Consider the following 14,494-nt stretch of genomic DNA (forward strand, 5'->3'; position numbering starts at 1 on the left):
GTCAGAAGGGCACACATTGAGGGAGTCAGGAGGGCACACACTGGGGGGATCAGGAGGGCACACACTGGGGGGATCAGGAGGGCACACACTGGGGGGAGTCAGGAGGGCACACACTGGGGGAATCAGGAGGGCACACACTGGGGGGAGTCAGGAGGGCACACACTGGGGGGATCAGGAGGGAACACACTGGGGGGAGTCAGGAGGGCACACACTGGGGGGATCAGGAGGGCACACACTGGGGGGAGTCAGGAGGGCACACACTGAGGGGATCAGAAGGGCACACATTGGGGGAGTCAGAAGGGCACACACTGGGGGGATCAGGAGGGCACACACTGGGGGGAGTCAGGAGGGCACACACTGGGGGGAGTCAGGAGGGCACACATTGGGGGAGTCAGGAGGGCACACGGGGGGATCATGAGGGCACACATTGGGGGAGTCAGGAGGGCACACAGCAGGGGGCAGTCACAATGCTTTATTGAGCCCAATTTCTCACTGTGCCACATGAAAAGATGCAGTCCCATTTGTCAGCTAACAGCTCCTCTATGCTAAGCTGCAGTAACTCAGCAGACTTAGCATAGAGGTGCCTGTAAACTAATCCAGGATATACTGCTAGCTGAGCTTACCTCCAGGAAGTTCACAGTCACTCAGCTCAACCTGCTCAGGTGCTCATACTGAGAGCTGCTGAGAATAGCTGTGAGTTGTCCCGACCATGGGACATTCTCGGGGTGCGCTCAGCCTCAGAGTCAGCAATATTTTCTCGGGGGGTGCAATTGCCCTGTTGCCCCCCCTGGATCCGTCCCTGCTCTGGAGAGACCTAAAAACGGCTGTCCACCAACGTTTACCATCCAACCTGACAGAACTGGAGAGGATCTGCAAGGAGGAATGGCAGAGGATCCCCAAATCCACGTGTGAAAAACTTGTTGCATCTTTCCCAAAAAGACTCATGGCTGTGTTAGATCAAAAGGGTGCTTCTACTAAATACTGAGCAAAGGGTCTGAATACTTAGTACCATGTGATATTTCAGTTTTTCTTTTTTAATAAATCTGCAAAAATGTCAACAATTCTGTGTTTTTCTGTCAATATGGGGTGCTGTGTGTACATTAATGAGGAAAAAAATTTACTTAAATGATTTTAGCAAATGGCTGCAATATAACAAAGAGTGAAAAATTTAAGGGGGTCTGAAACACCATCTTCCGAAATTTGAATTTCGTATAAAATGAATTTGAATTTTGAATAGAAATGATTAGAATAGAGTAGAAAAGAATAGATTAGAAAAACAATAGAACAGAATATATAATATATATATATTCTACTGCTTTATTATTTTATATTCTATATTATTGTATTTTTTAGAAAATCGTTCTCTATTTTTTTCGAATTTGACTCGAATTAGTTTCCAAATTCGATTCAAATTTGTTTTCGAATTCAAACGGTTTTTTTGGATTCGTTTAAATTTGTTACTTTTTTCATTCGGAAATTCAGTAGCATCCAAATTTCCGAATAATGAAAAATTTGTCCGAATTTGATTCGGAACGAAACGAAATGCACATGTCTATTTGGTGTGACCACCCCTTGCTTTCAAAACATCGTTGATTCTTCTAAGTACACTTGCACACAGTTTTTGAAGGAACTGAGCAGATAGGTTGTTCCAAACATCTTGGAGAACTAACCACATATCTTCTATGGTTTTGTGCTGCCTCAAATCCTTCTTTCTCTTCATGTAATCCCAGACAGCCTGGATGTTGAGATCAGGGTTCTGTGGGGGCCAAATCATCATGTCCAGGACTCCTTGTTCTTCTTTACGCTGAAGATAGTTCCTAATGGCATTGGCTGTATGTTTGGGGTTGTTGTTCTGCTGCAGAATAAATTTGGGGCAAATCACACTCCTCCCTGATGGTACAGCATGATGGATATGTTTCTGCCTGTATTTCTCTGAATGGATGTGGTCACTGCTGCTGTTTCCTAAAATGCTTACTGACTGGTTGTCATCCTAAGGCTTGAATAATTTTGAGTCTCAGCCATGAAACAAATATGCCACTCAGGAATTAACTTAAATTGTGATATATTTGTTCCAATATAGCAGCAATGCTTAGAGAAGAGAATGACCGGTTCTAAAGCAGCATTTGCAGATGGAGATTGGAGATCAACAATGGCAACTTATATATTTTTCTCAGCAGAGGTTTACTTTAAAAGAAAAGTATAAGAATTATGGTTTTCCAGAATCATACTCACCTAGGTGGATGTAGCATCAGCATGATGCTACATCTTTCCCCTGCTGGCTCTAACATTGAGAACCAAGCAATCAAACACCACCAATCACTCGGTTCTCAGGGCTTCCTGAGTAGAGAGCTGGTGACTGGTGACAGCCGTTTGCTCTGCCCCCCCCCACTCACTGAAGCGCTGGGCTGTGGAGGGGGTGCGGGGGTGGTTCAGCCTCTCAGTGGGCTGAACTGAGTGGCGTTCCAGGCATGTGGGCAGGTCCCGACCATATGGTCATGATCTTTCCCCGGCCTGAACCGGCTCTGTGACATCAGCCAACAGTGGGCTTAAGCCCGCTGTCTGCTGAAAACGGGTCACAGGAGTGCAGAACGAACTGCAATGCTGTGATTTATAGGAGAACTACAGCCAAAGGAGCTTTGGCTGTACTTCTTCTTTTAATCTCCTGTAGGGTGGTGCACCAGTAGCCAACAACAATTGCTTTGCTTGAGGGGGCAGGTATGAAACTGTAAATTGTGGTATTCACTGAATTTTCCTGCTAGCTAGTGAGTGTTGAGTCTACTGATAGGTGTGCTTGAATAGACATAGAATGGAGGAGACATCTCCTTGTCCTGGATGGGGATTTACTCTAAAGGGGTTCAGAATAGGGGAGACGAATCATAAGTTCTTCCCCATAGCCATATGTCTTCTAAATACACATTTTTGGAGGTTTAGAGGTAAATTATTCTGCCGCATTATATGCTTTGGTTTCTGTGATTTATCCCTTCTCTAGATTCTAATTTACCTCTGCCAGTCCCATTTAATTTCCAGCTCTAAAGATGTGTAGATTCCATATCAATGAAAAGAAGCATTAACCCTTTATTTGACCCTTGTGCTGTAAATCATAAAAAGACATCGCTGACAACTATGCCCTACAGGAAGATTAATGGACGTGCTTATACCGAATGCAACTCACACACAGTCAAACACACACATCTCTAGCGGTGACTCTAATCAGATTAAAGCAACTTTTTATTAAAAAGCCATCCTCGTTATCATGTGAAGGGTTTATTTATCTCCCCGAAGTATTAACGTTCTTTGTTACAGATATTGGGAATAGGTCCCAGAAAATTAAATCTTGCTTGTAATGCTTCTGTGTACCGATACAAAAGACTAGGAAGTATACTTGACAAATAAAGTTATTTATCTTGTGTAGTATTAAGAGATGTAAAATGATAATAGAGTAACCTAGTTCACAGCAATTAGGAATTATATGACAGGTAGGGTTCACAAAATGGAACAAACATGCTCCAAGCTCAGCTGCAGGTCTGGCTGTCAGTTTGTATACCCTGCTACCCCGCTAAAATTCAAAAGGAATGGGATGGGTCATTTGATCACTTATCAACTGACATAATCACTTACCACTTTCAGACATCTTGAAATAGGAACTACAAGAAGTACTATTTATATATAATCCTAATGCAGTTTCAGAGAAACTCACAGTCAGTGTTTTGGGGTCATTGTGTCTCTAAGGGTCATCAAGGTATATAGCATTTAAAAACTTCAATATGCCTTTATGGTTTCCCCCCAAGCCAGAAGATACACAAAGGAAAGAGATGCTGGGGAAACCAGAATTTACATAATTATCTCCTTTCTTCCCCTAGGGGGCTGCAGTCAGACTCCAGCACCAACTAATTACTTTGGCTGTTGAGTTTGCCTGGAATATATTAAAGTGGGAGTCCGGCGACCAATCTTTTTTTTTTTTTTTTCAGGTCATTGAGACACTTTGCTAATCCCAAAATAATACTCACAGTTTGGGTGTAATATTTCCGCCTCTGTTTGTTTTCGTACTGAAGTATAACTTTAAAAATGTGATGCTGGCTGTTTCCATCTTGCTTGTGGGCATGTGAAGCCCACAAGCATTGATTTCCTGGATGCGGTGAATGCTGTTCATTCACAGCTTGTTCACAAGCATGATCATTGTTCCCGCACTGAATCTTGGGAAGCCTGACACTAAGCTCCCAGGAGACAGTGCAGCGCTGGGGAAAGGCAATAAACACGCCTACTCCCATGGGAGGAGAGACAGGAAGTGCCACAATAAAGTACAATATAAAGGTAATTACAGCAATAAAAAAAAATTTTCGTGCGGCATTTCAACATCTATGCAATTAACTGAAGGGGGTAAGATTACGTTAAAAATTTGAGTGGAACCCCGCTACCACAAACAAGGACCACTTTAGTTAAAAGTATTTACGTTTTATTAATAATCTAATTACAACATTCCTAAAATATATCTTATATATAAAAAAACTAACAATTCGTGCACAAAACCACCAAATACAAAGCTCTTGTTACAGTAAATATTCCTGTGCGCAGCAAACATAGGCTAGTGCCACAGTAGAGTATCTTGGTGTTTTAGGGCTTGTAGAAGAATGAGCTCTACATGTTTTACGATAAATAACACTTCCTGCCTGGGCAGCTTATTTAAATAATCATCATCATGGGCAACATTCATCAAGTACAAAAATATGTGCTACAATATAAGCACATAGTCATATAAATGCATAGTGCACATTTGGTTTATCCAGTGTTTTTTCCTAACAAACATTTGCAGCACATGTCATTTTTGCAAATGTAATTTGTTATTAAAAATACCTTATCATTTTAATGTGTAGCTAGCTATAATTTTCTGTAACTAAAAAAATGTCAAGAACCATGGCAACAGTATTTGTGTGCAAGGCTTTTTTTCCCCCTCTAATGTTTTTGGATCATTGCTTTTCCCAAAAGTCTGCACAGAGCTGTACCCTGTTGTCATTTTAAATGCAAATTGTTCACATTTGACTGGAGTGTAGCAAAACGACATAATTAAAAAAAAACAGAAGGCATCACGTTATGGCTGTTTATACCTGCATCTCTTCTCAAAGTTTCTAATGTGTGCCTCAGGGGCCCTCATTCCCAGGTGTGATCAGCATGCAAATTCCAAACTAAAACTTCAAATCTAAGCTCTGGTAGCCCCCTGGACTGACTGCAATCTCCAAAAGTCTCTTTTGATCCCTCAGGCACACTCATTAAACTGTGGGAGGTGGGGGAGGTGCAAGGTCTTTGAAAAAACATGGAGGTATACACAGCAATTCATCCTCAAAATTCACAGCAGGAATCCTGAAGTCCTTCGAGTCTCCAAGCCTTCAAATATCTGAGCAGCTCTTCTTAGCCTTATGCCCCATCCCAGCCTTTCACTTTTGGGCCTAATCTTCTAGGGCACACATTACTGCAACATACTCATTTGCATATGCTTTGCAGCACAACAGATGGTAATGCACTGCCATGTCTTGTGGTGCACTGCCTCAGACAAAATGGAGCTTGTCCATTTTTTTTGTGCGCTAACGGGGGAACTGAGCTTCTGAGGAAAGGACTTGGAAGGACTTAAGTGCTTCTGCTGTGAACTTTGAGAATGAATTGACGCGCCTGTAGGCAGGTGCAGTCTACTTGCTCCACTGCAGGTGCTGCTCTTCCACAGTAGCACCACAGTTGGAGAGGGGTCAAGGGGAACATGGTTCTTCTATGGTTTTTGGGTCACTGGGGAAGCACCGGATTGGATGCCCCATGTGACTCCAGCAGTCATCTTGGGTCAGACAGAGCCTGCTTAAGACCCTGGCTCCGAGGCTTGGTATGCTTTTTGACGAGTTGGTAGAATAAGGACAGGTACCCCGCCTGTTAAGGACAGCACAAGTGACAGGAAAAGGTTCCTGGGGACGTAGGGAAGCATAGGGCCGCAACTTCTTTGGACATATTCCCATTTGGGGCACTGGAGGGCCAGGCCACATTCCGGCTGATACCTGACATCTTCACATCGCGTCGGTCTGGGTTGTTGTGAACATATCTGTGTGAGTTAATGCCACCACATGCGCTGCACCCCACCTACATGCCTGCAATGAAACAAGTAAGTTAGGGCTTGTTATTAAAGCAACTTTACTGCTTGATAAGAATAGGTGAATATTTGAATCTCCATTGACTAGCTAGAGGCTCATTTTTAAATCCTAAAGAAAATGCATATTTTGGAAAAAAAAAAAATTGGAGCTGGTGTGCTATAAAGCTGGATTGATATGATGTTCATGATTAGCATTGTGAAATAATATATTATAACAGTGCAACGCTGAAATAGCAATAAAGTGTAAATGCTTAATGCATCTCACATGTGTATAACTCAATGTAAACAATAAAGTGCATTGTGCAAAATACAAAAAAATACAAAAATTTAAAAGTCCAGTTCATAAAATAAAAAGCAGAATCCTAAAGCATGAAAAAAGAAACAAGAATCCCAGTGCAATCACGATGGTTATGGATGACGGCAATAACAGTTCGTGTACCATTCACCCATGTGTGGACAACCACCGCCAAAGGAGATGTAGCGCTTACTGAAACACGTGGACCCAGATACCGTAGTACTGAGTCAACCACACTTATGCAGATCAGGAGTATGGTGCTTTGAACGCAATTCTGGGGGTATCACGTCTCGATCTCACGATAGGATCACCTCTCACTTTAACATGTCATATATTCCATTGGACCTTAAAAATACAAAAAGCCTCCACATAGTGTAAAACTGTAGCAGTAAAATATTTTTAAAAAGGTAGAACACTTAAATCATATCCGAGATATAAAAACGCCTTTCATAATATCCAGCAGGAGATAGACATCTAGAATGCAATGGCCTGAATGACAATGAAACTTGATGCGCTTCGTCTACTAAGACATCATCTGGAGTATGTGTCCACCCTGGTCATTGCGTGTATAACTTAGTGTAGTAATTAGGCTAATTAGCTAGCAAAATGGCCGTTATGCCATACAAATCGTTTGACTATGTTGGGTAATATGGCATCACAACGTGCATCTCACACCTCACTTTCGGTTGTGCTGTATGCGATGCACGCCTCACCATCAATGTGGCAACGGCGCATGCGCAGCTCCGATGACAATACTGCGCATACGTCGGGAATAACCCAATAGGCACATCATTCATCAACTCCCAATAAAAGGAAGCGAATCACGCAACGGCCCAAACTCGGTTGATACAGGACAACCCAAGCCTCGTTGTGATCATGATTACATTCAGTGAGTGTAAACATAAAATATCGAATCTCATTTCTCTCATTAAGCTGCATATTGGTACAGATAACATAAAACACCATGAAAATAAAACATTAAATTATAAAAGCAATACAGCCTTATTCAAGTACGCCTGTGACTTAAAGGGGCCCGTGGCATATACTGCATATATACTACCTATATTGATACATAACGGTAGCATATAAAAAGAAGAAGGTATGTGATACAGATAATTAATATAAAGTGATTTCTTTAGTAGACAAGCAACATGGACCTAGGCTTAATTAATAAATGAGTTAATGTCCCACTCCTTGTTCATACCTGGGGGGGGAGTAGGACCTTAACTCATAAATCCAGTATGTTTCTAATTTGAGAAACTCCACGTCTATTTGAACCACCTTGCCATGGGGGAGCAAATTTATTAATAATCAAGAACTGGGTGCCTCTGGGATCTTTATTATGGTACCGTAATTATTATTAATTATTATTTCACAATGGGTTGTCAATTGTAGTGTTTCGTATATGTTTGTTATATCGATTTAGATTTAGCGTGGAATTTTTTCACTGTATTTAACACGATTAGCATTGGCTGCTAAGAAAGAACTCCTGTCATTTCCGCTATCAATTGACCTATTATTGTCATATTGCTACTGCACTTTTTTTGCTTTCCTTCTGCCTTTTTACAATCCCTATGTTTCTATACCTTCTATATTAAATCTCTATATCCCTCTCTCTGTTCAAAGGAGACCTATTCCTGCCATTGTGAAGAAGGTTACATTGGCACCTACTGTGAGGAGTTTGATGCCTGCCACAGTCACCCCTGTATGAATAATGCCACATGCAGTGACCTCCCACAGAGGCATGATGGGAATAATGCAACCTGCTCTTGCTTGCCTGGTATGTGTATTGTGCAAACTATAATTCAGCCAGTGGCGGCCCGTCCATTAGGGGCACCCAAGCACCACCCCCTCTATCTATCCACGACTGCCACCTCCATGCTCTATCCAGTCCATTGCCCCCACCCCCTATTCATGCATCTGGCCCCTCTCAGGATGCCAGGCGCATGAATTACAGCACCGGGGGTGTCATAAACCAGATGTGACCAGAACTGTGTGACTGCGACAGAGTGAACCAGACATAAATAGGTGAAAGTAAGTAAGTTTATTAAATAAATGCATATAAATGTGAAGACACCACCAATACAAACAGAGTGAACAAACTGAACAACCAAACAGTGATAATAAACCAACCAGCATATATAGCAAAAAGGAGTACCAATCGTAGTCAAGCCAGGCCAGGGTCATAAACAGGAGATCAGCAGATGGGAGGCCAGGAGTAAACAGACAGGGAACAAGATGGAAGGAATCAGGCTGCAGGGCAAGGATCCAGGAATACAGGAACAGATACAAATAGGTTCAGGATACAGGATACAGGAATCAGGGTTCAAGTTCAGGATCAGGATAACAAATGAACAGGCTGCAGATCAGGGCACAAGCACAATACCAGGGCAAGGTGTGTGTGCACTTGCCGGGTATTTATACACATCTCAATCAGAGACTCAGGTGATGCTTGATTGCAAGAAGTAATGTTGTCCCCACACTGCCAGGAACCACCCGCTGGTGGACGCCAGTACTGCGGCCCAAAGATCATATAATACCAGCAGGGGAAAGCTCTCCTGACAGTTCCAAACTGCCTGGAGACACCTGCTGGTGGACCTCAGTACTGCACGCTAAATTATACCAGTGGAGGGAACCTTTTCTGACAGTAGCCCCCCTCAAAGGAGTGGCCTTCGGACGCTCCAACTAGCCGTTGCTGGGGAAAATCCATGGCGTCAAGCCAGGCATTGGGCAAAGTCACATCAGGTTGGGCAATAAGTATGTCAAGCGGGGCAGCAGGCACAGGCACATCAAGCTGGGCAGCAGGTAAGGGCACATCAAGCTGGGCAGCAGGCACGGGTATATCAAGCTGGGCAGCAGGCACTTTAAGCTGGGCAGCAGGCATGGACACTTCAAGCTGGGCAGCAGGCACGGGCACTTCAAGCTGGGCAGCAGGCACAGGCACTTCAAGCTGGGCAGCAGGCATCGGCACTTCAAGCTGGGCAACAGGCACGGCACTTCAAGCTGGGCAGCAGGAACGGGCACATCAAGCTGGGCAGCAGGTACGGGCACATCAAGCTGGGCAGCAGGCATGGGTACATCAGGCTGGGCAGCAGGCACGGGCAAATCAAGCTGGCCAGCAGGCACATCAAGCTGGGCAGCAAGCATGGGTACATCAAGCTGGGCAGCAGGCACATCAAGCGGGGCAGCAGGCACGGCACATCAAGTGGGGCAGCAGGCACGGGCACATCAAGTGGGGCAGCAGGCACGAGCACATCAAACTGGGCAGCAGCTACGGGCACATCAAGCTGGGCAGCAGGTACGGGTACATCAGGCTGGGCAGCAGGCACTTCAAGCTGGGCAGCAGGCACGGCACTTCAAGCTGGGCAGCAGACAGTGGCACATCAGGCTGAGCAGCAGACAGTGGCACATCAAGCTGGGCAGTAGACAGAGGCTCATCAGGCTAGGCAGCAGATAGGGACACATCAGGCTGGGCAGCAGACAGAGGCTCATCAGACTGGGCAGCAGACAGGAACACATCAGGCTGGGCAGCAGACAGGAACACATCAGGCTGGGCAGCAGACAGGAACACATCAGGCTGGGCAGCAGGCTCCGCAGGCCGGGAAACGGGCATCGCAACCTCAGACTGTTAAACAGACAACGGGACTTCAGGCTGGAACGATGGCTCTGGTTCTTCGGGCTGGAACGCTGGCTCTGGCTCTTCAGACAGGAACACTGGCTCTGGCTCTTCAGACAGGAACACTGGCTCTGGCTCTTCAGACTGGAACGCTGGCTCTGGCTCTTCAGACTGGAACGCTGGCTCTTCAGGCTGGAATGCTGGCTCTGGCTCTTCAGGCTGGAACGCCGGCTCTGGCTCTTCAGGCTGGAACACTGGCACCTTGGGCTGGAACGCTGGCACTTCGGGCTAGAACGCTGGCACTTCGGGCTGAGATACTTGCACCAGAACTTCAAGCTGGGACAGACTGATGGGTGTGGAGGCAGGTTGGGTTAATGGCAGGATCCTTTTGGTTGGGAAAAACTTTCGTTTTTTCTTTGGCTTAGCCACTGAAGCTCTGTAGGTGACTGCAAGACTGTAGGTAAGGGGTGCAGCTGATTGGAAAGGAGGATTGGGATATGGCAGAGAAGAGGTAACAGCAGCTGGGGGAAGATTTGTGGGTTTGTAGGCAGCTGAGAAGAGGCAGGTGGGTTGAATGCAGGATAGGTACAGGAGTGAAATCATCATGGCCCTCTGGAATACAGAGAAGGGCCAGCTCAGTACAGATCTTGATCAAAGACTGCACCTCCTCAAACAATATATAACCCTGATCGACCAAGGAGTGAGCTAAATGGATAGTTGCAAACAACTGGTCACTAGACCATCCTTTCAAAGCCTGGCGGCAATAATCACCACTTTCAGATGCCAGCAGAGAAAAATAAATAACCTCATCAGCATTCATGTTTGCAACCAAACTGAATCAAATTGGTTCCCCTGTGCAGCCACTTCTGGTCTGCAAAGTCACATCAGGTTGGGCAATAAGTACGTCAAGCGGGGAAGCAGGCACAGGCACATCAAGCTGGGCAGCAGGTACGGGCACACCAAGCTGGGCAGCAGGCACGGGTACATCAAGCTGGGCAGCAGGTACTTCAAGCTGGGCAGCAGGCATCGGCACTTCAGGCTGGGCAACAGGCATGGCACTTCAAGCTGGGCAGCAGGAACGGGCACATCAAGCTGGGCAGCAGGTACAGGCACATCAAGCTGGGCAGCAGGCATGGGTACATCAGGCTGGGCAGCAGGCACATCAAGCTGGGCAGCAGGCACTTCAAGCTGGGCAGCAAGCACGGGCACTTCAAGCTGGGCAGGAGGCACATCAAGCGGGGCAGCAGGCACAGGAACATCAAGTGGGGCAGCAGGCATGGGCACATAAAGTGGGGCAGCAGGCACGGGCACATCAAACTGGGCAGCAGCTACGGGCACATCAAGCTGGGCAGCAGGCACGGGTACATCAGGCTGGGCAGCAGGCACTTCAAGCTGGGCAGCAGGCATGGGCACTTCAAGCTGGGCAGCAGGCACGGACACTTCAAGCTGGGCAGCAGACAGTGGCACATCAGGCTGAGCAGAAGACAGTGGCACATCAAGATGGGCAGCAGACAGAGGCTCATCAGGCTGGGCATCAGATAGGGACACATCAGGCTGGGCAGCAGACAGAGGCTCATCAGACTGGGCAGCAGACAAGAACACATCAGGCTGGACAGCAGACAGGAACACATCAGGCTGGGCAGCAGACAGGAACACATCAGGCTGAGCAGCAGGCTCCGCAGGCCGGGAAACGGGCATCGCAACCTCAGACCACTGGCTCTGGCTCTTCAGGCTGGAATGCTGGCTCTGGCTCTTCAGGCTGGAACGCTGGCACCTCGGGCTGGAACGCTGGCACTTCGGGCTGGAACTCTGGCACTTCGGGGTGGGATACTTGCACCAGAAGTTCAAGCTGGGACAGATTGATGGGTGTGGAGGCAGGTTGGGTTAATGGCAGGATCCTTTTGGTTGGGAAAAACTTTCGTTTTTTCTTTGGCTTAGCCACTGAAGCTCTGTAGGTGACTGCAGGACTGTAGGTAAGGGGTGCAGCAGATTGGAAAGGAGGATTGGGATATGGCAGAGAAGAGGTAACAGTAGCTGGGGGAAGATTTGTGGGTTTGTAGGCAGCTGAGAAGAGGCAGGTGGGTTGAAGGGCCAGCTCAGTACAGATCTTGATCAAAGACTGCACCTCCTCAAACAATATATAACCCTGATCGACCAAGGAGTGAGCTAAATGGATAGTTGCAAACAACTGGTCACTAGACCAACCTTTCAAAGCCTGGTGGCAATAATCAACACTTTCAGATGCCAGCAGAGAAAAATAAATAACCTCATCAGCATTCATGTTTGCAACCAAACTGAATCAAATTGGTTCCCCTGTGCAGCCACTTCTGGTCAGGGATGGCCCTGGTATTCTGTCATAAACCAGATGTGACCAGAATTGTGTGACTGCGACAGAGTGAACCAGACATAAATAGGTGAAAGTAAGTTTGTTAAAGTAAATGGATATAAATGTGAACACGCCATCAATACAAACAGAGTGAACAAACTAAACAACCAAACAGTGATAATAAACCAACCAGCATATATAGCAAAAGGGAGTACCAGAATCGTAGTCAAGCCAGGCCAGGGTCATAAACAGGAGATCAGCAGATGGGGGGCCAGGAGTAAACAGACAGGGAACAAGATGGAAGGAATCAGGCTGCAGGGCAAGGATCCAGGAATACAGGAACAGATACAAACAGGTTCAGGATACAGGAATCAGGGTTCAGGTTCAGGATCAGGATAACAAATGAACAGGCTGCAGATCAGGGCACAAGCACAATACCAGGGCAAGGTGTGTGTGCACTTGCCGGGTATTTATACACATCTCAATCAGAGACTCAGGTGATGCCTGATTGCAAGAAGTAATGTCGGCCCCACACTGCCAGGAACCACCCGCTGGTGGAAGCCAGTACTGCGGCCCAAAGATCATATAATGCCAGCAGGGAAAGGCTCTCCTGGCTCTCCTGACAGTTCCAAACTGCCTGGAGACACCTGCTGGTGGACCTCAGTACTGCACGCTAAATTATACCAGTGGAGGGAACCTTTCCTGACAGTACCCCCCCTCAAAGGAGCGACCTTCGGACGCTCCAACTTGCCGTTGCGGGAAAATCCATGGCGTCAAGCCGGGCATCGGGCAAAGTCACATCAGGTTGGGCAATAAGTACGTCAAGCGGGGCAGCAGGCACAGGCACATCAAGCTGGACAGCAGGTACGGGCACATCAAGCTGGGCAGCAGGCACGGGTACATCAAGCTGGGCAGCAGGCACTTCAAGCTGGGCAGCAGGCATCGGCACTTCAAGCTGGGCAACAGGCACAGCACTTCAAGCTGGGCAGCAGGAACGGGCACATCAAGGTGGGCAGCAGGTACGGGCACATCAAGCTGGGCAGCAGGCATGGGTACATCAGGATGGGCAGCAGGAACGGGCACATCAAGCTGGGCAGCAGGTACGGGCACATCAAGCTGGGCAGCAGGCATGGGTACATCAGGCTGGGCAGCAGGCACGGGCAAATCAAGCTGGGCAGAAGGCACATCAAGCTGGGCAGCAGGCACAGGCACATCAAGCTGGGCAGCAGGCACTTCAAGCTGGGCAGCAAGCACGGGCACTTCAAGCTGGGCAGGAGGCACATCAAGCGGGGCAGCAGGCACGGACACATCAAGCGGGGCAGCAGGCATGGGCACATAAAGTGGGGCAGCAGGCACGGGCACATCAAACTGGGCAGCAGCTACGGGCACATCAAGCTGGGCAGCAGGCACGGGTACATCAGGCTGGGCAGCAGGCACTTCAAGCTGGGCAGCAGGCACGGGCACTTCAAGCTGGGCAGCAGGCACGGACACTTCAAGCTGGGCAGCAGACAGTGGCACATCAGGCTGAGCAGCAGACAGTGGCACATCAAGCTGGGCAGCAGACAGAGGCTCATCAGGCTGGGCAGCAGATAGGGACACATCAGGCTGGGCAGCAGACAGAGGCTCATCAGACTGGGCAGCAGACAGGAACACATCAGGCTGGGCAGCAGACAGGAACACATCAGGCTGGGCAGCAGACAGGAACACATCAGGCTGGGCAGCAGGCTCCGCAGGCCGGGAAACGGGCATCGCAACCTCAGACCGTTAAACAGACAACGGGACTTCAGGCTGGAACGATGGCTCTGGTTCTTCGGGCTGGAACGCTGGCTCTGGCTCTTCAGACAGGAACACTGGCTCTGGCTCTTCAGACAGGAACACTGGTTCTGGCTCTTCAGACAGGAACACTGGCTCTGGCTCTTCAGACTGGAACGCTGGCTCTGGCTCTTCAGACTGGAACGCTGGCTCTGGCTCTTCAGGCTGGAATGCTGTCTCTGGCTCTTCAGGCTGGAACACTGGCTCTGGCTCTTCAGGCTGGATTGCTGGCACCTCAGGCTGGAACGCTGGCACTTCGGGCTGGAACTCTGGCACTTCGGGGTGGGATACTTGCACCAGAACTGGAGCTCTGTAGGTGAC

General features: G+C 47.7%; 1 protein-coding gene across 1 annotated transcript in view; it reads left to right on the plus strand.

The window, feature by feature from the left end:
* DNER (delta/notch like EGF repeat containing) overlaps window positions 1–14,494 on the plus strand; it is a 360,320-nt gene that overhangs the window by 276,533 nt on the left and 69,293 nt on the right. The window contains exon 6 of the mRNA XM_073625661.1: window positions 8,046–8,199. Coding sequence (XP_073481762.1) covers window positions 8,046–8,199 — 154 coding nt within the window. The remainder of the gene's footprint in view (window positions 1–8,045; window positions 8,200–14,494) is intronic.

This window comes from Aquarana catesbeiana, linkage group LG04 (genome assembly GCF_042186555.1).
Source record: "Aquarana catesbeiana isolate 2022-GZ linkage group LG04, ASM4218655v1, whole genome shotgun sequence".
Classification (NCBI taxonomy): Eukaryota; Metazoa; Chordata; class Amphibia; order Anura; family Ranidae; genus Aquarana; species Aquarana catesbeiana.